This window comes from Electrophorus electricus, chromosome 12, assembly GCF_041902795.1.
Source record: "Electrophorus electricus isolate QZ-2024a chromosome 12, ASM4190279v1, whole genome shotgun sequence".
Classification (NCBI taxonomy): domain Eukaryota; kingdom Metazoa; phylum Chordata; class Actinopteri; order Gymnotiformes; family Gymnotidae; genus Electrophorus; species Electrophorus electricus.
The window spans coordinates 6,704,547-6,731,095 of record NC_137508.1 but is presented as its reverse complement, the minus strand read 5'-3'; the positions used below and the strand labels follow the sequence as shown (position 1 = coordinate 6,731,095).

Sequence of the window (26,549 nt, the reverse complement as noted above, 5' to 3'; positions counted from 1 at the left end):
CAACTCTATTATAATTCAAGCAGCATTGCCTCTGCCGACTGGAGTCTGACAGACATATCAAACTGATTTTCTTCTTGCACTGTCCACTTTTTTGTATAGCAAATCAAGATGTTTGAATAGGTTAGAGAGATTAAATTATGCATAAAATTCATAAAGGTGCCTTAGTTCGTAATATTCCTTTATGATTGTATATAGTGTATTGTTGCCCTACATATACTGTAAAACAAATTCCCAAAAAAATAAAATTATACATATTAATTAAAAAAACATATTATGTAGTAAAATGTAAATTTAAACATACTTCCAAAATTAATCCTAAATTTTGAATTAAAAAGTTAATTATAAATTAATATGTGGTTAATAATCTTTAGAGTGCAACTGTGAGAAACTTAAGGCCATTAAATTATGAATACTTAAAGGTGAGCTGATCACAAACTTAACTATGGATTTTTATGTTATGGGGAGGTTTTCCTGTGACCTTTAGATGGCACTATTGGTGTAAAAGTACCACTAAGCTTTCTGAGATGCTTGAGTGAGCTGTAACCTATTCCTGGTTGTGTGATTATCCACTGTGACACCCGATACTTGACCACAAGCTAATGCAGCTCGGGAAAGGCATCATCCTGTAGGAAATACGGGTCACCTGCTCTGAAAAGGAAGTCCTTGATTCCATTTAAGTCCATTGAACTTGGCCAAGCAAAACATGGTCTAACTCCTAACTTATGCTCATGTTACACTCCGAGTCTTTGTGGTTGAGGAAAAATACAGGTGAATCCAGGTGAATAATATAGAATATAAGCTACATTTATGTCTCCAATTTCCAGGTTGTGTAGTAATTTTTATTAACCTTTGTGCCAGGTTCATGGACCGATTCAAATCAGGCTCTTTTGACTCTTTATCCACCCCTTTCATCCTTTATTTCAGTATCTTCTGAAAATATAGCTATAGCAGAAATGGCTGGCTAAATGTGTTCCTGCTCTTTTAAGGTAGAACATAACGTAGAGGATAGTGTTTCACCTGATAAATACTTTGCTCTGTCGTACCAGTTCCCAGTAGCTTCCCAACATCTGCCAGAAGAATCACAGTGTAATTAAAGCTTTCAAGAGGCAGGTTTGAACTCTCACCAGATGCATCATCACTTTTGTCACATTGTGTTTTGTTGTCTAAATTTATGAAGTGGTCTCTGCTCAGGTCACTTGCGGTGGTTTCCCCCGCTTTACTCTTAACACTGTTGTGATACTAAAGCATGTGTCCAGCAGAGGAACAGATGCTTTACAAACAAACACAACAACCAGAGCTATGAATTAAAACAAATGAGATCAAAATGTTTTCAAACTTCACTTTATAATTGTCAGTGTAATTCTCTCCATCCCAGTGTTGTCCTTCATATTACAATGGAATGGTGAATGATGGTATATTTGCTGAGTAATACGGGAAGTCTTGGTGGAGTGAAGACCAAGCAGATAATTTGTCTCTAAACTTCCACTGCCAGTAGCTTGTCTTATACAGGTTCAGAGTTTGAGCTTATGTGGTCTTTATCCTTGGTCAGTAAACATTCATCTCATTCTCTGTTGTGTCTGCATAGACTATCTTGCTCAGTATGGAATGCTTTGAGAAATTGATAGTAAGGTGTAGTAGTGGATCTATTTGTATGCATTTGTATAAGGTAGAATGTGAATGTTGCTAATATATAGGAATATCCAAAGGTGTGTCATGTACTCCCTCAAATGTTCATTCTATAAGGTATCCCCAGACACTCCCCATGGCCTGTGAACTGAGATGAGCCTATAACAGTGTTGTCTACTCTAACACTTACCTTAAAGCTGTTTGGTCACCTACAGTTCCAAATGGGACTCTGGTTGTGTCAGATGGCATGTATGTTTGGGTGACTTCAAATCTGCCCTGTACTAACATTTGTATTTTGAACTTAATTCCTGTTTCAATTAAAGTGCCTAAATTGAATTGTTAGTTGAATTTTCACCAAAGACAGTAATTATTTAGGACAGATTAACCTTAAAACCGCTGCTGTAATAAGAGACACATAGATACGTTTTTTCCGAGTCAAGAATACAGACTGATGTTTTAAACTGGATGCTTTTAGATGCCATTTGGGTCAGATATACTGTAGGTAAAGTTGTGCCCCATTCCCATTAACCTCACCTCATATCGGACAAAAAACTGATTCAGTTACACTTACATGGGTGGTTTTACCACAAAGGTCAAAGGGGATATTAATATGGACAGGGAGGAGAAGACAGGACAGGAAAGTAAAGGGTTAGAAGGACAGTTGTGGCTGGCCAGTAGCTTGGAAAGGTAAGAGTCAGGCCTTGGAAAAGGTAAGAGCAGCAGTCAAACGACAAAAAAAGCAAAAAGCTACAAACCCCTATGGTAAAAAAACAAGGACAGAAAACAATAGGCCTAGTGCAAGAACGTTTTGGAATTTTTATCTTAAATTTCTTGTACTTTTGCTGTAGTCAGTTTGTATGACTGTCACGTCAAATTCAGCAAAAGTGCTTACAATTTAATAAATTGTTGTAAATGACCCTATTAAGTAGCTATGTTCATGCAGGAGTGCACATTCGTGAGAACTGTGAATCAGCCTGTTTGATTGGCACAATATATAAGGCTGATCACCCTGCCTTCTTTGACTGGAAGTTTCATTTATTTAAAAAATTGTCTAAAGCTAAAAAGAGCAACTTTCCTGCTTACAGAGATTAGTAAATGAGAACATATACATTTAGCAACACCAGCAGTGGGAATTTAGAAATTCTGAAGCCAAGAACTGGAAAGCAAAAGTTTCTAGTGTCGCTTGCATCATCACATAAGGTTTGTACCATCCAGTACATCATTCAGACGGGAGGTAATCAAGGGGAAGATGGACGAGAGATTATAGACTGTATCATGATAAGTAATGTTGCACTGTGAGGCATCAGTGTATATAGTGTAATGACCTAAATGAATTTTAATTGCAGGCTAATTTGTCACCACATGTCAGGCCTCAACAAATCAGATGAATGGCTGTTGATGCAATTTAGATGGGAGAATAGCAGAGTAAAATTTAGATGTCATGGGAGAATAGCAAAGTAAAAGGTCAGATACTACTGAAGAACAAAACAAATAAACCCAATATGATTATACATGAAATATAATTTCCATATATCCAAACAAAAATTTCTTTAAGAAAATTAAATATATGCTATCCATTAGTCCATTTTCTTCTTTAGGCTACACCTAAAGAACAGGTCTGGAATATAATTATCCTACAAGAAAATTGTGAAATCTGCAAGTTTTCTAAAATTAATGTTTGTACAAGTGGTCATTGCCTGAAATCCAGTGACACCCTTCTGTAAAAAGATTACTCGTGTCAAATATGACCATTCATAGGTAATGATGTAAAGTGTACACAAAAGAATGTAATTTCAATGTGTCCAAGTGCACGTTTTCTCTCTGCCTAAAATAGTGGATTATTACTTATTTAATTGACCACTGTTTCAGGTCCCAGGAGGCTGTATTTTCTGCATGGCAGTACAATCTGTGCATGAAGGGGCAGGCATTCCTTTTATCCTCAGTGGCAATATCAGCTAATGGATTGTCCCCTGTTGGATATGATCCAATTTATTCCATCAGTCCATAAATTACCCCACAACATACTGAGTGTATACAAGTGTACAGTAAGATGTTAAACTGATGCTTGTGACAATTATAAGTAATGTACCATTATTGTATTTTTAATGGATTGCCTTTCCAGGTTTCATCCCTGGTGGTCTAGTAGCTAGGATTTGGCGCTCTCACTACTGTGGCCCACGTTCGATTCCTGGTCAGTGAAAGTCTTCTGTTTTTGGGTAGTGGTAGCTCAGTGGTTAAGGTACTTGACTTGTAATCAGAAGGTTGCTGGTTCAAGCCCCACCACTGCTAATTTGCCACTGTTGGGGCCCTGAGCATGGCCCTTAATCCTCAATTGCTAAAGTTGTACTCATAATTGTAAATTGCTTTGGATAAAAGCATCAGCTAAATTCCATAAATATAAACATTCCAGTAAATTAGATGACTTGAACCCCATAGTAGCCAAAAATATACATCAGATGTATACATTACATCTGTATGGATTTCAGTCAATGTATCATAAATTATGTAACTTTTCCAATGGTTATTCCATGACATATTTCAATGATTTGTCAAATTGCTTTTCTTTGAGACCTTGATTTTTTTTTTTTTTTTACTGTGATTGAAGTTTTCCCTGGAACACTGAGAGGAAAGATCGCTGACTGGAGTGTTAAGGGGCAACACCTTTCCGGTGTGATCATCTGTCACAGTCAAATCCAGGAGGCTTTAAGATCAGAGTTGTGAGATGGTTTGTTTTGGGATGGCCTGTGGATTAACTGTGTCAGTGCAGGTCCCTGCTCGCTGTTTCTATGGTCATTCACTAAGATACCTGCATGTTGTAAAACAGTGGCAACGGTTCTATCTATCCCCCTCCTGCAGATGTCTATGCTCCAACATCATGGATCGCATGGCCACCCACAGCCATTAAGATTTTCCCACCAATCCGAGTATGCTTAGTTTACACCCCCTGTCAAATGGGGGTCTCCAACCTTTCTGATGTGAGCTACTTTTGAGGGATCAAACCAGCAAAATACTCAATAAGAAATAGCAGAACCTATTTAGTTTTCATGATATTGTGTCAGTTTACAGGCCACAACATGAAATAACATTTCCTTTCAAGCTCTTGAGACCATTGAAAGTTTCAGATATTCAAGTTTCAAAACATACAATACAAACCAAAAGAAACACATTAACAGCAGATAAGGAAGCAAGGATGCATGTTTTTCACTAACTTTATTAAAGATATATCTAATTATCGCTAATGTTCATTGTTCACTCAGCTGTCACAAAGTAGACATGCTGGATGTAACTGAATAAAATTATGATATTTAGTTATTACATCTAAATAAATGTATTTTGTTGGCTGGTTTTAATTTTGAAGTAAGTGATAAGGGATTGGCTGGTATATGCCCTGTATTTAGGACCATAGTAAAATGTATTATATTTCTCTTTGACATGCTGCAAAATACAACTGGCTCAAGACAAACAGGCTGGAGACCCCTAACCTGTGGAAACATTTAACCATGTTTACTACCTAAACTATTTGACAAATAATACAAAGGTGTTGCAAATATGTTCCATTCACACAGAAAAGAGAGGTACTGAACTAAAACAGCAGTTTCACTGTCAGATGATTGTAACCAGAAAAAATGCAAGAAACACAAAGCCAAGCCAAACACATCTTACTGACGTACTGTTGAAAAAATATACATTTCAAGCACAATAGGAAGACAAAGAGTATGTTATCATACTGTATATACTTCAGCATAAATCGCCACAGCGCGTTCTGGCAGCTCTGAGCAGTGTTTGTTTTAGAAGTCCCACAGGTCGCTGGCAATGTGTTAAGTCCGTTAAGACTCAGGCCACAGAAGGTCGTGAACCTTGCTCCCTGTGCTCCCTCTTGGCAGCCAGTGACACTGATAGCGGAAAAAATGGCAACTATCTGCCACTGTCTGCAATGCCAATCCAAGGCCTCACTGGGTACAGATATTTTTATGAGGTTCCAGAAGGGTCCATCTTAAGTTGCAGAGGATCACAAGGCTTACTCCTAAAGCTGGAGGGAGATGTCGGAGTGTAATGTAGAGTGCACCAAGAGTATGCTTGTGCTGAGTGTGTATGTGTGCTTGTTTGAGGGCAGAGCTGTTCTATCTCCTGGGCCTGTGACCAGAAGTTCTAAAGTCCAGTGAGTAGAGGGCTGAGGCTACAGCAGCATACAGGTGTGTGGCGTTGAAGCACAGGCTGTACACTGGGCTGCTGGTGGTGGAGGTGAGCTGGAACATCTGGAACATAAATCATAAAGGGAAATGAAACACAGCTGCTTAAAAACAATTTTACTAAACATATCAGATAAATGAAATTTTATTTTCCACAAATATGTGCTTACCTGCAAACAACGAGTTTGCCTTTTGTCCCACAGGCGTACCACTCCGTAATAGGAGGAGCCACTTGCAATCATATGATTCTCATCAGTCTTGATACAGTAAAGAGCACTGTCATGGGGCTCCTCCCACTCCATCACACACTTCCTGTTGAAGAGGATAATTCTGTTTAATATATACACAATGATTTTTGCTAAATTCTGAGCAGTCAGATCTTCATTTATATGTCATCAATATAAAATTCACAGTTAATCTGCAATGACTTAAAACAGTGTTCATTTTATCCATATTACACTTTGCCAGGTGTTCAGTGCAGGACCAAATCCACTGTGGCTGCTTGTCCATGCAGCTTAAAGACAAGGGTCTTATTTGAACTGGCAAGGATGACACTCTCTTGTTTTAACACAGGCAGAGTAGAGAGGTAGGGAAATATCTGTTTGTGTCCTAAGCCAATAGAGATCAATTCACCATTACTGGTTGTGATGAATAAATCACAGGAAGGAAGTGTGGCTGGGGTGTGCAGCAGAATGATGTGGCATATGTCTGGATTCTCTCTTTCAAACTCAAACACACACACACACACACACACACACACACACACACACACACACACACACACACACACACACACACACACACACACACACACACACACACACACACACACACACACACACACCAATTTTGACATCTGATAATAGTTTCAAGAATGATAGAAAAAAAATGGAAGTGCAACTGATGTGCAAGCAAAACTAATTAGCTGAACTTCATATATTCAACCGACGCCAGATACTCCAACACAGAAACAAAGGAGGGGAGCAGAGAACAGCAGAGCATAAGAGAAAGAGAATGAGTGTGAAATATTTCACTTATAGCTAGGAACAAATTGTTTCCACATTGAGGAAAAACTCACAATTAGTTTAATAACAGTGACAATATGATATGTTGTCATTATTCATTTCACACTGGCACTTGTCGTTAGCAATTAACAAAGAATGTATTTTTAACAATCCTCTTTCCACTGATGATGACAACTTTCAGATGACTACCCACTCTGAATGAGGATTGACCACATATTGGTGCCTGACTGGTCTCTCTGTGAATTATTGATATCTTAAGAGGGGACATTTGCTCCTCCCAAAGCTCTCCAGGGCCCTCTTTCAATCACCTCAGATTTGTGTTACTTGACTGCCCATATGCGATTGGGTGCCGTCACCCCCCCCCCCCCCCCCGGTCCCAAGTCTGACACAGGGGCCCACCCTGCCTTACAAGCAGCTCACTGATCCCCAGAGCTCACCCCGTTGCCCTGGAGATGCACAGCACCACATCAATATTGCCACTGACTTGTGCAGGCTTGGGTGGGTCAGAGTCCTACAGTGAGAGTCCCTCTCAAAGAGGGGGTCCCTTTCAGTCGCTCACAGGAACAATTGGGTACACAGAGCCAAGAGGAGACTTGAGCCTGGCTCCTTTTTTGTCTAAATGGTGCTCTACGCACAGGAGGGCTTATTAGATTAACTGAGAACACTAATCTTCCTCACAGGCTCTCAGAGAGAGACTCACTAACTAACTTTATTACTCTCTGCAGAAAATCCTGGCTCTGCTGCCAGCACAGGTCACTGCATGCACCAAGTCCAATCCAATCTGAGCATCAGCCATGCAGTACTGTTACTCCTGAAGGCCTGCTATAGTAAGACATGGTCCGCGGTTAGTTGCAGACTAGATGAGGCACTGCTTTGAAGGTGGGACAGATTCCCTTCCCGTCCAACCCAGGTACCTGGAGCAGACACGTAGATCCCAGTAGCGGATGAAAGTGTCATATCCACAGGTGAGGAGCTGGAAGGGAGACTCATAAACAATATCCAACACACCTGCACCTCTGCGGAATTCTGTGCCAAGACATGATACCAGATGACACCTAGGAGAGAGCAAATAAAAGAAAAAGTTATAGAAGTCAAGTTATAGACTATTTCTTGTCAAACATCATGAAAGGAAGCAAAGACAACAACCAATTTTAGGGATATGCTTTATCTGACACAGGAGAGTGAATACGGTGTTTGTGCTTTAGGCTAAAACACACACACACACACACACACACACACACATATATACACACACACGTAAACTAACCTTTTTCATATATATATATATATATATATATATATATATATATATATATATATATATATATATATATGAAAAAGGTTACTTTACACCTTAGGAATTGTTGTCTCAAGGTCTTATGTCTCAGTTAACACATTAGTGTGGCCAATTCATCAGCTGTCATTTCAGATCAAATGCCTTAATTTGCGCAGTTAATCTCTCATTACCCCTAAATCCCTTTATATTCCCATATTCCCAAGATCCATAGACCATACAATAGATAAATTAAGTCCTAGGAGATGGAGGAAAAAAGTAAACACCTATCTGAAAGGCCTGAGAAAGCAGATTAGGAGTGGCGCTAGGCTCTATTCTTACATGTGTATGGAAGAGAAAAGGGAGGAGAGAGAAGAGCGGGACACAGGAAAAAAGCAAGATGGGAGTTGGGAGGGGTGTGTGTGTGTGTGTATGTGTGCGCGTGTGTGTGTGCGTGCATGTGTTAGCACCACGCTCCTATGATCACAGGCTGAACAGGCCTGCTGCGGCCCCCTCTCCCCCAGGCCACACTGCAGAAGCCAGATTATTGTAGAATAACAATTTCATTGTTGCCGTTTAATTCCCTCCATGACCGTGACTGTGTGCGACTTGTGGACCTTTGATACCTGGTCCCTAGCAACTATTTAGAAGAACCCAATGGCCATAGCGACCGCCCCCCACGTTTGGGGTCTCCTATGAGCTTGTTCGCCAAGGGCAGACTGGTAATCCTCAACCTTCGCTCTAGGGGGGACAGGGAGGTCTTATTAGACACAGGCTCTTTAAAAGATCCAGATCTAAAGGCAATACCCCTGGTGGGCCTAAAGACAAACTGCCCTCTTGGCCCATGGGTGCTCATGTTAAGCAAGAATCATTTACTCATAACTGCTGAAATGGCATCTTATCAGATTCCGAATACTGTGGCTTGACCAAACAACAATGGAAAAAAAACACCTTACACTTCTCATTACAGTAATTCACATTACTTAAAGAAAATGTGTAAACGTAGGTCAGCATGGCGCATCCGGCGTCTGGCTGGCCCTTTGCAAATGTCAAAGCGTGAAGCGAGAAAAACAAGCATCGTAAAAGAAGTCCTCACATCTGTGCTCTGATTTTAAAACCAGTAATAGCACTGTTCCATGCAGAGGAGCAAACACCAAGATTCTTAAATTGTTAGGTCACAGGTTTTGTGTGTGCCATTTTTTTCCCTTGGGAGGACCTATGAAGATTACAGGATGGAGGATAACCGTATAATCTTTCAAATTGCTGCATCTGCGCGGCGGCCGACCTTGTTCTCCCACAGCCGGCCCAGTGTCTGATCTGACAGCATTGGGGAAGCTCTTAGAGCACTGGAAATGTCAGATGAAACCATACCTGTTCTCTTAGCTGTAGGATGACAGGGGGAAAATACTAAAAACAATTATGAAAGAAGACCTTTCATTTCTGGAAAAATACATCATTTTCTGAAGCCAGAAAATATATATAAGAGTGAAATGGCCTATTCTTTTTTTTTTTTTTATAAAGGTCAATATTCATATTGAAAGTCTATTACAGACAGAACACCAATCAATCAATATGTTAAAAATATATGGGTTAAAAAATATGGAATAAGTCATGCATCTAGTAGTAATACAAATTCCTTTTCTAGCTCCCTGATTGAATAATACAAACAAAACACATTTGCCAGAAAAAAGGTCACTTTCCTCATGTATGCTCATATTTGGAGCAGCCAAAACCAGGCAGCTTTTCAGAGCAAGCATAATCCACAAAAGCAGAGGATCAGCACTTTATCATATTTGAGTTGACAGCTCCGTGCTACATGCTGTGAGAAACTTCTAATGTCCAGACTTGCGGAGGAGTTAAGAGGTCACACATAGACAAGTTAGGAGCATTTGAGATGTTAAACCTGGTAAAGTGATCACACAGACAAATCTACCACTAAATGCAATGAAACAAACTAGAGAGAAAATGTTTTATATTTTAGGCTCTTTTAAATCACTCTACATAGGCTGCTGACCTCACCATAATCCTCTCTGACCCCTGGACACATTTGAGCCAGAGCTTCAAAGCACTAAATTTTGCCTATGTATTTGTTATGTAAGAAAAGAACTAATATATCTGTAAATGTAGCTCTTTTTTGACTTAACACACCTAAATCTTCCTGTGTTTGTGCATTTTTGCCACACATTTAATAACAGTTCCTAAACAGTCTAATAAAGCAAACTTGCAAGTAGTCCATTTGCTTTTATGTCTTGATATTCTTTAAGAGTCGTTAAATCCTAATTCTGGACTATAAAGAATGACATGTGTTAGTGATTAGTTGTGAGTTATGGTCTCCGAGCTAGGAAGCAAAATGGAGGGGCTGGTCTCTTCAACAGTCCTTACTTTCTCTTTGGCCATTTGGGCCACACACACACACACGCACACGCACACGCACGCGCGCACACGCGCACACACGCACACACGCACACACGCACACACAATAAAAGGGGCCTTTAATGAATTGACGGATTAAAAAAAAGTGGGGAGAGAGGATAAGGACATTTCTTTGGGTACTGGAGCCACAGAAAAGGTCATTTTGCACTGACGTTCTTATGAGGTTAAGTATAGAGGGTAAACTGGCACAAGGAAGCTATGGGAAACAGTTAGTGCCCCGAAACGATGTGAGACAGGTACATAAAGAGCCCTGCTGGGGTTTTCAGTGTCTAAAACAAACAGAAATAGCATTGCGCAGTCTGCTCGTCAACCAATTTAGCCAAGAGTTGAAATAACCGCCAGCTAAGAAAGAACGAAAGAAAAAGGGAAAAAAAAAGCTCAGCATGGAATGTCAGGGGGCAGGACAATGGAGACTTTTAAATGTCACATGCGTTCTCTTAAAAAACAATGAGATTGCAATTTGTAAAACACAGCTCCTGCCAGATCCAGACATTTAACCCTCTCTTTTAAGGAAGAATGTGAGGAATTTCACTGCAATTGTGTGTTTCTTTGATGGCTTTTCTCTCTGTTTATCCATGACCGAGGGCCTCATGAAAAGTTAGGGGTGCCTTTAAAGCGCCACTTGTGTGGGACTCAGGGTGATCACAGGCCTCCATACAGAATAGCAAGAAAGGACGGGAACAAAAAGAAACATTGCTAATCAAATGAACCACACAGAAATGTGTTTTCCCCCATAACTAAATGTAATGGTATTAATAAAAGAATTAAGGGCAAAATCTGAATACACTACACATCATTTTTCCTTAGAAATTCAGGTGTTTTATTAATAAATTATTGTTAACATTGAGGTCATTACGTTTGTGAAGACACATGCCTTATCCCTTGTGATGACTCCTAAGCTGATTGTTAGTTTTGTCTCATTTTTGGACATGGTGCAGAGAAAAGAAAGCAGGCCATCTATGGAGTAACTGGTGGCAGCACCACCCCTTTGCCGTGATACACAGCCTCTCTGGTGCTCACTCCTTCTGTCACACCTCCTCAGTCTGTCTCCCCACCAGCTGGTCAGCTGCGCTGTTGAGACATGAGGGTGTGAGTGATCTTGGCCTGTACATGTCTCCTCTATTATTCCCTTTCCCAGTCAACATGCACTGTTCAAAAAGGTGCCCCCATCTTTCGTGAGCATTTTAGAAAAATGTCAGGGACACTTGTCTTTATCCTTAAAGTGGTTCTTGAGGTAGCAAGAAACAAAAAGGCAGGAATACAAGATCTCACATCATTGTAATTTTTTGCAAACATAACACTCTTTTTAACACTCTTGATTATTTAGATGTTTAGAAAAGGGAACTGACCTCATCAGGTCATAGACACTAATGAAAACACAACAATGCTCACCCTCCATGCTGCATTAAAGTCTGCCAAAAGCTGAATAATATAATAAAAGTTGTCCTTAGATTTTTACTGTTTTAATAAAGTCGCTGCTACTTGTTTGAACTGCACAAAATGCATGCACTAACATATTTTAGAAAACCTCTGGAATGAGCTGGGTTTCTTGTCACCAATGTTTTTAAATTTAAGACAGCGCAGAGATGTTTAAGGGTGTGGTGACATTTCATTTGAAGGAAGTCTCTGAGCAGATTTTCTGTGGAAAGCAATCACACTCATTCTGTCACTGTAGTTTTAGGGGGAAAAAAAGCAATGTGAAGAGCTAGAATGATACTTTTGCTTTGACCAGTCTGTAGCTGTGTTTCTGAGGATGAAGAGACTCGTCAAAAAATCTAATAAAGCAAGACTTGGAAAAAAAAGGTATAAAAACCTGTTAAAAAAACTGTGCTGTTTTCACAACAGTAATCATCTGTGTTGTAACTAACATGCTTGTAAGAGTGTTTGTGATGTATGCTCTGATATCTGCCTTTATCAGTGAAATTGTAGCCATCCTAATGTGTTGTCTCATGTTGGTGGTGGCTGTTTGATGAATATGCTGGTGGTCTGTCTGGAGAAATGTTAAAAGAAGAGAGACAGAAACAGAAAAACACACACACGCACACACACACACACACATGCACACACGCACAAAACCCCCATCCCTCCACTCATGGTTGTTTTCTCGACCCCCTGTGACTGGCGGCTTTGTGCTCCTCACAAGGTGCACCTGATTACCAGACAGGAACACATTATGGCAGGACACATCTAACCCCAGTACAGCAGCATAAAGAGAAGAAGAAAGAGAACATAACACACTGGGAGACAGGTTATGGAGCACTATGGAGTAAAATCATGTTTCAGAAAATTAAACAAACAAACAAAAAAAAAACCTTATTTAGGCCAACTGAAGAAAGAGGGGAAAAAAGAAAAAGAAAACAACCATGGTGGACCCATGAATGTGTACGTGTAGCCAGTATGTAACAGGGGCCACATCTGTGTCTGCTACATTTCTCTGTCTTTAATCCTAATTGGTCCCCAGCCTGACAAGGTCACAGCAATGATCTGCAGTGTAGTGAGGCTTGTTCAGTAGCTTACAGGTGCAGGTTCAGCCGACACCAGCTAGCCACGCTTCACAGATCAAGACTCAGCAACATCCCTTGCTCACCTAAATACTGGCCAAATTTTCTATTTCTCCTCCTTCTTTGTAATATGTGATTCCCAGGGATATGCCCACTGCCTCGCCCCTCCTCCTTCCCGGCAATCTGTGCCGTCTCAAATTCCCTTGTCATTTGGTGGCGGAACCCACCTTTTTTTCCCCCCTTCTTCATTTTCCTTTCCCTGGACTGACAACATGTAAGTAGGTTGAATTCTGCAGGTAAACCAGGGGAATTACAGAAGCCAGCCAGGTTGTATCAGGTTTAAGCCTGGCCTTTCATGAGTGGAATTCTGAAGCCAGCTTTGAACTTTTTAAAGAAGCCAAGTAAGGTTGCTGAGAGGATAATGAACAACAACTATCATTATGATAAGTTTCTACTTTTAGTTCTGTGTGATCAGTTATACTGACAAATAGTAAAGGATCTGGAGACTTAGCTACACTTGTCAATGAAATAGATTAGGGTTAAAATCTTTATAGATCTCTGAAGTCTGAAACACATGCTCTTTAGAAGACTTGTAAACACAATGTAATTAAACCAAATCCAGCATAAGGGCAGCATTTACAGTAATATGTGAGAACATACAGTGGATTATTAAGAGTGTTAGGTTAGATGGCAGGTATATTGTATAAGCTACCTCTCTGTGTCCCATATCCGAAGAGGAGCAAAGTTTTCACAGCATGCAGTTCCAGTCACAAAAGTGCTGTTGAGAGAGATTACATGGAATTACATGGAATTCATATAAATGCTTTAATATTACCCAAGCATACAGCATATTTACTTGTAACATTTTTATAAAGTGTCCAACAAAAAATAAAAAATTAGTCAATGAAAAAAGACCTCGCATTCATGAGAGGTTTATACATTTTTATAAAGATGATGCATTTTTGTGGTTAGGAGTCTTGAGCATCTTTTCCCTACATACAACTAGAAATGAATTTTTTAAAAAGTGAGCAGAGTATAGAAAGGTGCACTTGAGGCAAGTTAAGACTGTAAACTTTGCTCAAAGATGTGCATTCTTTCACCAAAATACTGGGGGTGGATTGGGCTAAGTAAGAGAAACAAAAACACTTTGGTAGTTCCTTTGATTTGGATGACAGGTTAAAATTAGTTGGAACAGGTAGGGCGGAGGATGTGTGTGTGTGTGTGTGTGTGTGTGTGTGTGTGTGTGCGCGCACCATAGTTTTGACCTGCCTGATAGTTAGGGATTAGAGCCCTCCTGGACAGCTGGGATTGGCAGGTGAGACTCCAGGCCCCCACCGCTCCCTGCATTGTGTGTGGAGGTGAGCTGCACAATGGGACTCCCACAGTACTGAACACCCAGGAATTTGGTGGCTTTAGTGCACAGGTATTCCTACAACATCCTGCTGTGATGGGCTCTTCCCCCAATACCCCAACTGGCTACTTAGTCTTATAGCTAACTAAATGAAGACGAGAGAGAGAGAGAGAGAGAGAGAGAGAGAGAGAGTGTCTATGTGTGTCTGTGTGTGTATGCACATGGATGTGTGTGTGTGTACACATGCACATGTGTGCATGTGCAGGTATGCGAATATTTTTGGTCACTGCAAGCCTAAACTAAATATAAATAGAAATTTAGTAAACAGCTTCCATGCATCAGACTTGAGAAGACATGAAAATGATTGACAAAGCTGCTTACAGAGACTCTCTCTCTGTTTCTCTCTCTTGAACATACTTTCATACCTCCAGAGAACACCCGAGCAGTGGGCTCTCCGCCCCCACACCAAAGAAATGGGCTCCACAATAGAATACCAGTGTGGCCTCAAATTAACAGCCAGCCTGAGTGAATAAGCTCTGTAGCGCCTGGGGTCCAACTCCAAACCCAAAGCACAAAAACATAGAGGGACAGTAACCCTACAGCACATTCAGCACGGCAAAGCTGATCAAGATTTGAACAAAGGCTATTAGAATGAGGATGCAATAAGATGACGGATACAGACAACTATTAGAAAGTAAAGCAATAAAGAATTTTTACTTTATGTTTACTTATGAAATGTGAAAGTCAAGTTGACAGTTGCACGTGCAACACACACACACACACACGCACCCTGATAGATTTTAATCATCTACACAACAAGACATAACAGAAGACATCTCATTCAATCGGAAACCTATGCTAATAAAAGATACATGAGAAATAACAGAGACAGCTAGTGGATGAAAGAGAACAGGCGTTCCAGGCTCTTCAGTTAGTTTCTTCATTGAGGGCCTAAGTGTACTGGCAAAGACAGCCATGGCAGCTGTCAACCCAGTTAGCGGTGGCCCATCAACCATATTCAGCTTGCTGGGCAAGTACTGGCATTTTAATTACTGTTGGGTAAACTCATTTGCCCCAATGAAGGCCATGTGTCCTAATAGAATATGCAGGCTGCCTGACCTCTGAACCTGTGTGACACAAGATACAATAGGGGCAAAGCCAAGCTCTCTCTTCCCAGCCCTTATTACTCTCTATTACTTCAATTACTCATCCCTCACTGAGTCTGATTGTAGCGAGGAAAAAAAACACAGTGGAAAGAGAGAATGAGAGAAAAATAGAACACCACAATTAAATACATTTTAGTCTGCCAGATGAGTTCTGATTGATCTGAAAGGGAGTCCCAGTGATATTATAGCTGTAAAAGGTCAAAGCCTCTCTCTCGCCTAATGTCCCCCCCCCCCACCCTCCCTCGACCTTACACGCACCCGCTGAACTGAAGAGTAAGCATAGCCTCTGAGTCCCCTGACACCCACATGCCCCATGCTACCCCCTCCAAACAACCCCCAACCCTAACTACTCTTCTAACCCAAAAAAACCCAGTGCACCTCAGGATCATTAGAACATGTCGAGGGTTCACTGCCAACACAACCATTTTGGTAACCTAATCAGCTGACATCATTATTCGAGGTACTGTGTAGCATGAAATTAGTGCTGGGGTCACACAAACTTTAATTCAGCCCCTGCTGGGAGAAGAACTCCAACAGTAACAACATTGTTAGGGCCAAGCCAGCACAACCAACCGTATGTATTGGGACAAGACCAATGCAGAAGATTAAGATACATTTTGAAGGCAACAAGAAACTGCATGTCCTGTTTTGAGGACCTTCTCTGATGTGATAATGTCATACATTTTTAAACAACTCAAGCACAGATACAGAAAACCTACAGTGTACAATATGACGATTATTAATTAAGAGATTTCATTAACCTTTATTTTACAGTCTGATTTTACATCAGATAATTTTTTATGATTAGATTTTCATTGACTTTCATCTCACCCACTATAGGGAAGATGTGAGCATGTGATCATGTGAGCGCACAAAATTTTAAAATAAAATAAAAAATAACTTCACATACACATGTACTAAATAAGATACATCTGATAATATTAACACAAGACAAAGGACATTATGAAATCTTGGAATATTAAAATTGTATATTATTATTAAGTCACTTGGCATATTAAAATTGTAACAAAATAAAAATAAATAAATAAATAAAATGATATTCTGGCTCCTCTAAATGGTTAAAAATGCACAGGTATAAATGGGGTTCAAAGTGAGTGTAAGCCCCACACATCAGCCTGTTTTTCAAGTGGGATAGCTGCGGGCCAGAAGGAGGTTGTTCATTTGTTCTGGTTGACCCCTGGCTTTGTAAGAGGGGATGTATCTAGTTTGTAAAAGTGCTTTCATCTTGGCCTCTAAATATGTTTGAATTGAAAAGGGTTATGATGTATTTATATCGCTCTGAATGGGACAATGGGCAAGGGCTCCCTTACTCTTTCTCCCTCTTGCCCTCTCTGTGGCTATGCCCCCCACCCCCCACCCCAAACTCACCCCGGAGTTCACAGACCTTTTGGCTTTCTGTTCATGTCCCCTGTGTCTGAGGTCAGAGGAACATTCCACACACTGCCTTTTGCTTAGCTGAGTGGAACATCCCCAGTTTGGACAAAAATACAACATAAGATTCATGAGGAATTTTGCAGCCAGTTACACACATTTTGTACATATTGCACCAGGGCAACAGTCACTTGTCTCATTATAACACAAGCAAGGTAAAATGCAAGCCTACAATGCTGTGGGTAATTACTGTTTCACTTTTGCCAGCAGTGTTATTTACATCTGGAATTTACAATCACATTTTTTAAATGTTTGTTCCCATTTGGAGTGGAATCTCTTTGATTACATGGGCTACATTCTATAAAGAGGGATGGGAAAGAACAATATATTAACTATGACTTAATGTATCACTGCAAATTATACTTATAATTACAAAGGTACAGCAGGGAACAGTAGGTTGGTGTAATGCATCATCACTCAATGACAAAGTTTCAATCATAGATCTGATCCACATCTCTGAAATGGCTTTAAGACTACGTGAGTACAAATACTCAGAATTCAGTTTCTAAGGGAAAAATGCTTTTTAGCGAGTACCAGAAGTTTCCATCTCAAATGCACCCAGGGAACACCTGTATGTGGCATGTGCCTAATGATCTGCTTCTGCAAAGCCTGCGTGGAAGGGGCATATTGACTGCAATTATTCAGGACACCACCTGCAGTCAGAGGCTATAGCTCCCATGCAGTGCTTTCAGTAGTAAGCGCCCTGTATTTAACGTGTGGGAACGCACATTCTGTCCGTTATCGCTTTATTGTTGCAGCCTTCTTTTCTTTCTTTCACTTGGTTTTTTTCTAAAAAACTAATTGAATTCTTGACTCCTAAGACACAGCTCGCTCTACTAGACTTGAGAGAGCGAGAGAGAGGCTGAATGAAAGATGTGAATTTTAGTTTTTTTCCCCCCTCTTTCTCTTTTTTGTGCTTGAGTGGGGTGGAGCAGTGGGGGTGAAACTGGGGCGGGGTGGGGTTGAGGCAGCATAGAGGGGTGACTCTCCCTGTACTTTGATACGGAGGGTCAGAGGTCATGCTCCCTCCATTTGCCAGAGAGAGGTGATTTGGGGGTGGTTTATCCAACAATCATTTTCTTTCGAAAGTTTCAAAGGCAGTAGCCCTGCAACATCTTTGTAGTTGTGCTTGACCAGTTCTAGACAAAACATGCTCCCCAAAAAAGGACCCTTTCTCACCTCTCCTTGGGGTTGCTTCTCTCTTCGATGGCTGCACCCCCTTCCCCTCTATCTCTCCTGCCTGATCAGTGCAGACTCACTACAACTGCTGAGGTATTGTGTACTATGCTATTGACACACAAAGACCCACTGTCACAGGCAATACCACTACTGCTTATAGCACAGTCTGAGACAAGACTTGTATATATACTCCAATCTATGCATAATGTCAAAATATGCATACTTAATTTTTAAAGACTTTGACACACTACACTTATTGAATGTATCGACTGTAGACAAAATATCCAGGAGCAATAGAAATTGTTCTATAAATATTATGCCAAGAAAACATGACATGGATCTATTAGAATCTATATGGGTGTAATTCACATAATCACACACACATATGCACGCACAAACAAATTGTTGCCACTATAACTACAGCAAACTTATTTAAATTAATTAATATACCTCAAATACCATTTAGCATACTCAGTGTTGGTGCAGTATAATCAGATGAGATGATCATACCATGACCTGTTCTTCTGGAAAAAGTACTCTCAATGATATACAAGTTACAGTTCACAGAAATTATCTATATAACGTATAGCTATTAGTTAACATACAAGTTAGCAAACATCTGGAGGAAATCCAAGTTACAAATTATAATAGTGAGCTGAATAAACACAAATAAGTGCATATGCAGTATTTATTTGAGGAAAAATACAATTGAATTTCTGTGCTTATAACCAATTTGGAATTCTCAGGTGAATTAACAAGTAATTATAGCTTGTCTTAGAGAGGCTCACACCAAAGAGCTTGAGAGGAAGAGTATCTGAGAACAAATGGTTTGGCATGGCGAGAGTACACACATCAGCTAGAGTTACATTCTCTTAGATGAAGTTTTCCAGACTCTACAAGTCCTGTCTTGTTAGCTAGGGTCTGACATGTCTGGCATTACAGGAAACAATTTAGCACACTATTAATCACACACAAATGCTTCCTTATAATTCTACATTTGGCACCAAAAAGACAACAAGACAAACACAGATAAATAAAACTGCAAACAAAGAGTTCTGAAAGACAAAGTAGAGTAAAAAGTTGTTAAAAAATAATGTATGACATTCGTCAACAATGCCTTATGTATATTTTACAAATGCTTGCTTAATATATTGTGAGGCAAATCACAACTTCAATATGAAGTAATATGACAGCAACATTTTGTCCCAACACATTCTGGCCCTCGAATAATAACCAGATATTCATCATATTACACAAATCACATAAAACATATATTAAACATCAGCTCATCACATGGCACTAACTCTCCATTGCACTTCAAGCAAACAGACAATCTGGGATTTCAGTACTAAGTAAAGTTCCTGTTCCCTCCAGCTGGACTGGCAAATACAAGAGCAACCAAAGATAAATGCAACAATGGTAAACACTACAGAAATTCCTAAACACCACCAATTCTGGGGGATAAAAAAATTCATGTCATCTTTAAAGTCAGACTTCTATCAGCATGCTCAAGCTTCATTTGGAACAACTGAATAACTTGAAAGTGCTGCTTTCTCTACATCCCAGCCAATATCCACCAACTGAACACGTCATCCCAGGTTCTAAACAGTGCCCCCAAAATAAAACCTATGTTAATCAGAGACCATTAGTAGCAATCACAGTCTGTTTTGAGTCTGCACCAGATGAATCCACATTGGAAGCAAGTAACTGAGGCCTGAAATGACAGACAAAGTGTGGACTCAGACGGTAGAGACAGGAGGCTGGATCGGGGGTGGGGTGTCAAGCCCAAGAGATCAAGATCACAAATTAAAAATTATTCAAGTTGCTTTTAGTTTGGTTCTTTTTTCCACTGCATAGCCACTGTCTCTTTCATATAAGATAACAAATGGACAGAGGAGCTAGCCACTGAAGTGAAATGAGAACAATGCAGGGGGCCAGAGCGGCTATTACCTTCACGATGGGAGAGAGGCCATTCTTTCTTTCTTTTTTTTGATAGTTCTCAAAACCAAGACCATATGATGCCATTTAAGGAATTCCATGAGTAGCATTTACAATGCAAGGTGAAAGGGGCTAGTTCTACCATCCGCTTACTTGACTTATAAACTTGGAGTTGTGCTTAAAAAAAAAATTTAAAAATTCTGAAAAACTAGAGTGGGTTTCTGAGAATATGAGTCAATATAAAAGGAATAACTGTGTGATATAACTTGCGAGGTAAAAATTCAACTGTGAAAAGCAATCACAGGAAAAGGAGTACTCGGAACACTGCTGGGATCAATCATATTCGCTGAGAGTGATATGAGATGGAGGAGAATCTTGGCACTTTTCTCCAGCCTATAATATCCCCCTAACGAACCTTGAGATTATGTTCTGAGGAAAAATTGACAAGAAAGTGGGTGGGAGGAGAGACACTGAGAATTAAAGAAACACAGAAGAATAGCATATAAGGGTAGAGACAGAAAGAAAAGAAAGACAAAGGAGAAAGATTAAATGGAAAATAGGCGGAACAGCACTTCAGTAACAAAACTATTATAAAAGTTGTTACTTTTAAAGTTAGTTTTGTTACGATGCTGTTGTGCAATTGGTGCATGCAATAAAATCTCCAACGTGAGTGTCAGAAGCGCACCCACTCATTCTCTTCTTCTCTTTCCCCCTCTCCTTTTTTTTGGATCCTGTCGTTCAGTGCTGTGCCTCCTGTCTCACTCCCTGTCCTTTAGATACCTCAGGCGTGAAGCTGGAACAATTGCATTTGCAACACAAGGGGCTCCCTTGTCTTCTTCACTCAGCTTCCCAAATTAAAACACACATTGTTCAATCAGCATTTTGTAACACCCCCTTACAATCTTTTACCTTCAATACAGTCTAACTAGGTAGATACAATTACAAGGAATCGCCACAAATCTAACATGAGTTACTACTGTTATGGTATTTCCTTCAGGTGGACTGAACATTTCCATGCACTACCAAAAGGTACAACTTGGATACCAATCATTTGATTTTCTAAAAACAAGCGTTTTCCAGACTTATTAGGCTTTATTTAACTTTTTGTACACCTGTATCTCAATAATGCTCGCAGTAAATGATGACCGCACACCTACAGTCAAATAAAACTCAAAATAACACCATGTTTTTACTTCTCCATGACAGCCATAAGAACATATTACAATTCAGAAATTTGCAGGTTAATTTGCAGACTAAAATATTAATTTTAAGGGATTTCATTAACTTTGCCCATTGCCAATATATTAAGACCATTGTGGTCTATTATTTGGGTGCAGCAATCTGCTTCAGAGGCTTGTTATTTCAGCCATCAAATTGGAAAATTAATGACACGGATAATCGTCTCTTATTTAGAAATCTAAATTCATGGCTGAAGAGGCAGGCTACCAGGGTTTAATAATTCAGCTGAGTGGCTAAAACAGCAATGATCCATTGCATTTGCTAAGGTGACTTTCCTCTATTGCATACACTGTGCTATGACAAAAAATTAAGAACGCTAAAGAAAGGGAAGAGTCTCGCAGTGCTCTTAAGTAGCTTTCCATGCACTGTTTCCTTTCACTCTGCAGTGCTGTGAACGTGTGCTTCATGAACGTGAACAGCTGCCCGACACGCAGAGGCAGGTGGAGGCTCAGTGCTAGTGTTACAGCTTCATGCGGCTGTGTGTCATTAAGTGTGTGGGTGTATACATGGATGAGCAATCAAAGGCAGAGGCAGTGAGGGCAGCCCCACTTCAACATTACATCCTGCCAGTTTTTTCGCTTTCCTCACTACCTTTGTGTCATTTTATGCTTCCGCTTTTTAACCAGACCATCACAGTAGGAGAAAATGGATTTGCTAGATGTGACTGGGTAAAGGTCTAAGATGTTCTGACTTCTCTAAGCCATAATGTCAATTGTTGCCTTATTCCACCAGCTGACTGAATTAAAAAAATATGACAAGGATAAGACAAAAAATCTGAGACAGTGGAATGTTACTGTATGCATGATGAAGCAATAGACTAAGAAATAATAAAGACTCAAATCATTGTAGAAAAAGCTGCATTTTCTGCACCATGAGAGGGCACAGTTCTGCTTTCTAACCATTTAGAACCAGGATCTCGTTCTCTTTCATATGCATTTCAGAGGTGTTAGCTAACTGACTTCAAAGCAATGGCATGGCAATAAATTGAAGAGTACATATAAAAAAAAGTCTGGCCACCTGCTTTGGTGCACCCTGTCTCTGACATTTCACCCCTTTACCCACAATTATGCCCTCCGCCCCTTTTCCCAAACCATCGGATCCATTCTTTATTTGGACAATCTCAAATTCACCCTGATGAAAGCTGGGGGTGACGGTGAGGGTCTTGTGATGAATCATATGGTTAGAAGCAATAAGAAATCCCACAAGGATGAATATGAAAACATCATGGGTCATGAATAAGAAGGGAGGAGTATTGTGGACACAGATAGTAAATTACCTCCTTGTAACTTTGTAATAAAAAACTTGGTTATATGGTTATATAAGCCATAACTTTTAGCATCTTCCAAGTATTGTTCCCCTGCATCTCAAATACAAAAACTTACTCCATTCTTTTTGGGGATTATGTTACAATCTTGACCCATGCTCAGACTCTTAAGCACAAATATAACTCATGCATCTAAATGAATGAAGGGGATAACACACTCACCACAGAGATGGACTGATGGCCACTGACCACACTCTGTCATAGGTAGGGATTGTATGAAGACACTTTCCAAAGTGGTTTGGAGTTAAAGCCCATATCTAAAATAATTTTATGAACAAGGCACATTAATGCACTACATAAAAACCACTAAAAGTTCTGAATAAATATCTTGCCATTTTGTTTGACAGGTAGTATTAACAAATGATGATGGTGATTTTGGTCTTTGAGTATGTCATTATATGTTCCATCATCAAGATTTATATATATTTATAAAAAAGACTAACTGTAAAATCAGGGGAAATCATACAAAGTTTCAAGTTCATGCTTGCATATTTTTCTAACCAATCTTACCTTAGCCGTCTTGTCCCTGGAGCCACTGATGATCAAGTGTCCCTTGCAGTCAATACAGTTCACCTCCTGATTATGGCCAAAATACTCCATGCAAAAATCACTTTTTCTGTCATAAACAATGATCTTCCCATCACTGTCAAAAGACAAAAACATGTAATATCCTACATCAAAAAAACACAATCATCATGCTGACACTTAAATACTGAATGATGCCGCACAAATGCAGCAATGCTGGTACATTGAGGTAAACTATTTATTTCAGTAAATGATTGGACTTTGCTTAGACATTGGGAGGTTACTAAATACAAAGGCCAGAGAACAGTGAAAACTCAACCTGGTCAAGTATGATTGGTAGAACCTTGAGCTGAGTTTCCAATAACATACTCTAGTTACTGTGTAACTTTGTAATTGGATGGAAACTAGTAAACCTCAAAAATACTTTTAAAACCAAAACCTTTTTAATTAGAGATAGCTGATAAAATAGTAACTGATTAAACTAAAATGACCAAGAACCATGAAAGGCAAAAATATCTAGCTAAATATATAGCTAAACTGTAAATTACCTTCCAGCACTGACAAGATGCATGTCTGTCAAAGCAAATCTACACACATCCTCTTGGTGTCCTGAGAACATAGCCACCCTATTGTGCTGGAACTTAACCCCTTCAGGACCCCTGAGATGGTATGCTCCAATGTCTGATGCCTGAGACAGATAGAGCACATCACCATCCAGCTGTATCCAAGGCAACAAGCTGTGGGGGGGAGATCAAGAAATGGAAATTTCTCCTACACACGTAGCTAATTTCTAACAATTTAAGGTGATTAAGTAGCTGGTACAAACTACAGTATTGTCTTGTTAATGCTGGCAAGAAGAATGATACACCCAGAACCAATGGATCTTTGATAAAATGTCATGGGATGGACAACAACAACAGACAAAATGTCCCACACTCCTGTCTCTTCGCTTTCTTTTAACTGGAGCAGTGACTTAAAAAAAAAAAAGTAGGCTATATTTAATCAAATGGCCAAAGCTTTGCAGTATCTATATCTAGTTATTTTAAACCTTTAATGGTCTCGAATGTATTGTTATGGCCACAGAATAACACAAAATAAATGTTCTAGATCATTGACCACCCACTAAAGCTTGCAGTATTAACAATAAAAATATTTATCATATTGCCTTAAAACATATTTTACACAATCCGATTAGGCCAGCATATCAATGTGAGAATTCTGTTACTTTCAAACTAATGGTTTTGAGGAGGTTATAAAACTCACTTAATCTTCCATTTAAGAAGGACATCTTTACGACAAACACCATGACTCCAATTCTGTGATACCTTCACTCTGTCCTTTAAAGGAATGGTAGGATACCTGAATGGATCAGTGAAAAAAATTTAATTGCATTGTGAACTGCATAATGAGAGACAACTTCCTTTTTAAACAAACTGTAAAATGTTGATAGCAAATGGTGCCAAGAGGTCAACAAGACAAATTAATTTTGAGTAACTTCATTGGAGCCCTTAGAGGTCTCATTTTTCATAATGGTCTGGATTTCCCTTGGTAACAAAAGTAACATATCTAAAACAGCACTGCGAATAACTACAAGTTTATATGCCGGGAAAATCCCACAACACTGCAGTAATGAACATCGAGTATATCAGGATCACAAAAACCACACAGCTATTCACCTGATGGTTCTTATTGCCTACATGTTGAATTACCTAGCGTTAGCTAACCTAGGTTAGATAGCTAGTAACGTGCATTGTTGCTGGATGACATATTAACCGTATTAAAAGTATATCTAGTATGAATACATAATTTTCCACTTTACCAGCAAGATACAACTCGAATCAAGTATTTTATCACTCAATTATAAAGTAATATATGCTCCAACTGTTTGTCTCTTAATAGTCTACCTAACGCTAGCTAGGTTATCTTAACCCAGTAACTCAAGATTAAATAGGTTACACTTGCCAAATCCTCAGCTAAAAGGTTCTTGTCTATCTTATACCTAAGTAACATTCGCATTTACAGCATTTTGCATACGTAGCTAACCTATAAACTGTTTAGCCATCACCGTGGAAAACTTATTATTATGCTAGTAAAGCTAACCTAGGTTAGCAAGTTTGGAATCAAACCCTAGCTGACTAGCTAAAAACAACGCTACCCAGCACGCCTCGACATTGATGTAGATTGTAAACGGTATCTTTTCCTGAGACATTAGCTAAACAAAGTTGTTTTGCTATCGTTATCGGGGACCCAAAACTGTTAATTTTTTTTCAGGAAAGATGGCGTAAACAAGCCAACTAGTTTTCTAGCCACCTAGCTATTTACTTATTTATTCTGCGAAACATGCAGGTTAGCTAGCTAGCTGGGTACGTAATTGAGGTTCGAGGCCCCATGTTAGCCATTTAGCTGACAAGCTACGTAACGCTATAGCTAACTACACGAACCAGCCAGCTAGCCAACATTCTTACAGGTCTGCTCCATGGCGAGTTACTCCAGTGTTGATAAAGTCTTTTGCTATCCTCCTCCAAACAGGATCGCGGACTGTAAAGTGATGGCTTCTCCTGCAAACTTGAGAGAGGCGACAGAGCGATTTGTAGTCCAAGTACGACAAGATGAGGTAAAGAACATCGTCCGGTAACTGAAACAGAAACATTCTGAATCCTCCTTAAAATTAGCCCCTCGACACTGTTGGCAGATCCACTATATTTATTTTGACGTTTGCTGGCGCCTTTATAACGGACAAATTTATCGGATTTAGATAGTTGTAAACAGAATCCCATTTTTTCAGAGCGTGTGAAAACAGTCAGACGTGGTAGAAGCCATTCCAATGTGACAGCATGTCACGTGTGTTTTGTTGTAAAATAACCTGAAGTTGTCACAGCGGCTTAATTCTTACCTGAGACATAGGCCTACAATTATGGCTGAATTAATGTTTCTGCTCCTTTTGAAATGCATGATGATTCATGATCACTACAGAAAAGTATTGTTATTGTATTTTTAATATTACAAATGTAGTAATTGCAAACGTGTACGCGTGTGTGTGTGTGTGTGTGTGTGTGAGAGTGAGTTTAAACTGGTCACAGTTCCCATGGGAACTGATTTATGTCTCAGCACCTCATTTTCTCCTCAAAATATTTGACTTGTCCTTAGATAACTCCCAGCTATGTATGACTTGTGCACTAAATGTAAGGGTCTTTTTGTTGATTGGAGGTTTCTTTGTGCTCATTTACATATTATCTGCTTTGGTTTCCTCTGCTTCTATAGACTTGATTTCTGCGAAGACATGGTCAGTTGCTTATGGAGTGCAATTTTGTTCTTTTCTTCTCTTAA

General features: G+C 39.6%; 1 protein-coding gene across 1 annotated transcript; it reads right to left on the bottom strand.

Moving 5' to 3' along the window:
• Positions 1-4,821: 4,821 nt before the first annotated feature.
• Positions 4,822-26,060, bottom strand: fbxw4 (F-box and WD repeat domain containing 4). The gene is made up of 9 exons (XM_027022968.3): positions 25,688-26,060; positions 24,486-24,581; positions 23,771-23,959; positions 23,208-23,340; positions 22,860-22,954; positions 13,761-13,826; positions 7,756-7,896; positions 5,987-6,128; positions 4,822-5,882 (listed from the first exon to the last, which is right to left on the bottom strand). The coding sequence occupies exons 1-9, from the start codon at positions 25,870-25,872 to the stop codon at positions 5,748-5,750; spliced, it is 1,182 nt and encodes a 393-aa protein (XP_026878769.2). The 5' UTR covers positions 25,873-26,060; the 3' UTR covers positions 4,822-5,747.
• Positions 26,061-26,549: the final 489 nt, after the last annotated feature.

What these genes read in the sequence shown, in the direction of transcription:
- fbxw4 (XM_027022968.3), bottom strand. Translation starts at nt 25,872, where the DNA reads ATGTTTCTGTTTCAGTTACCGGACGATGTTCTTTACCTCATCTTGTCG. An exon ending in CTTCTTAAATGGAAGATTAA is followed by an intron (nt 23,960 to 24,485) that starts GTGAGTTTTATA and finishes TCCCCCCCACAG; the next exon opens with CTTGTTGCCTTGGATACAGC. An exon ending in CATCTTGTCAGTGCTGGAAG is followed by an intron (nt 23,341 to 23,770) that starts GTAATTTACAGT and finishes GTCTTTTGACAG; the next exon opens with TGATGGGAAGATCATTGTTT.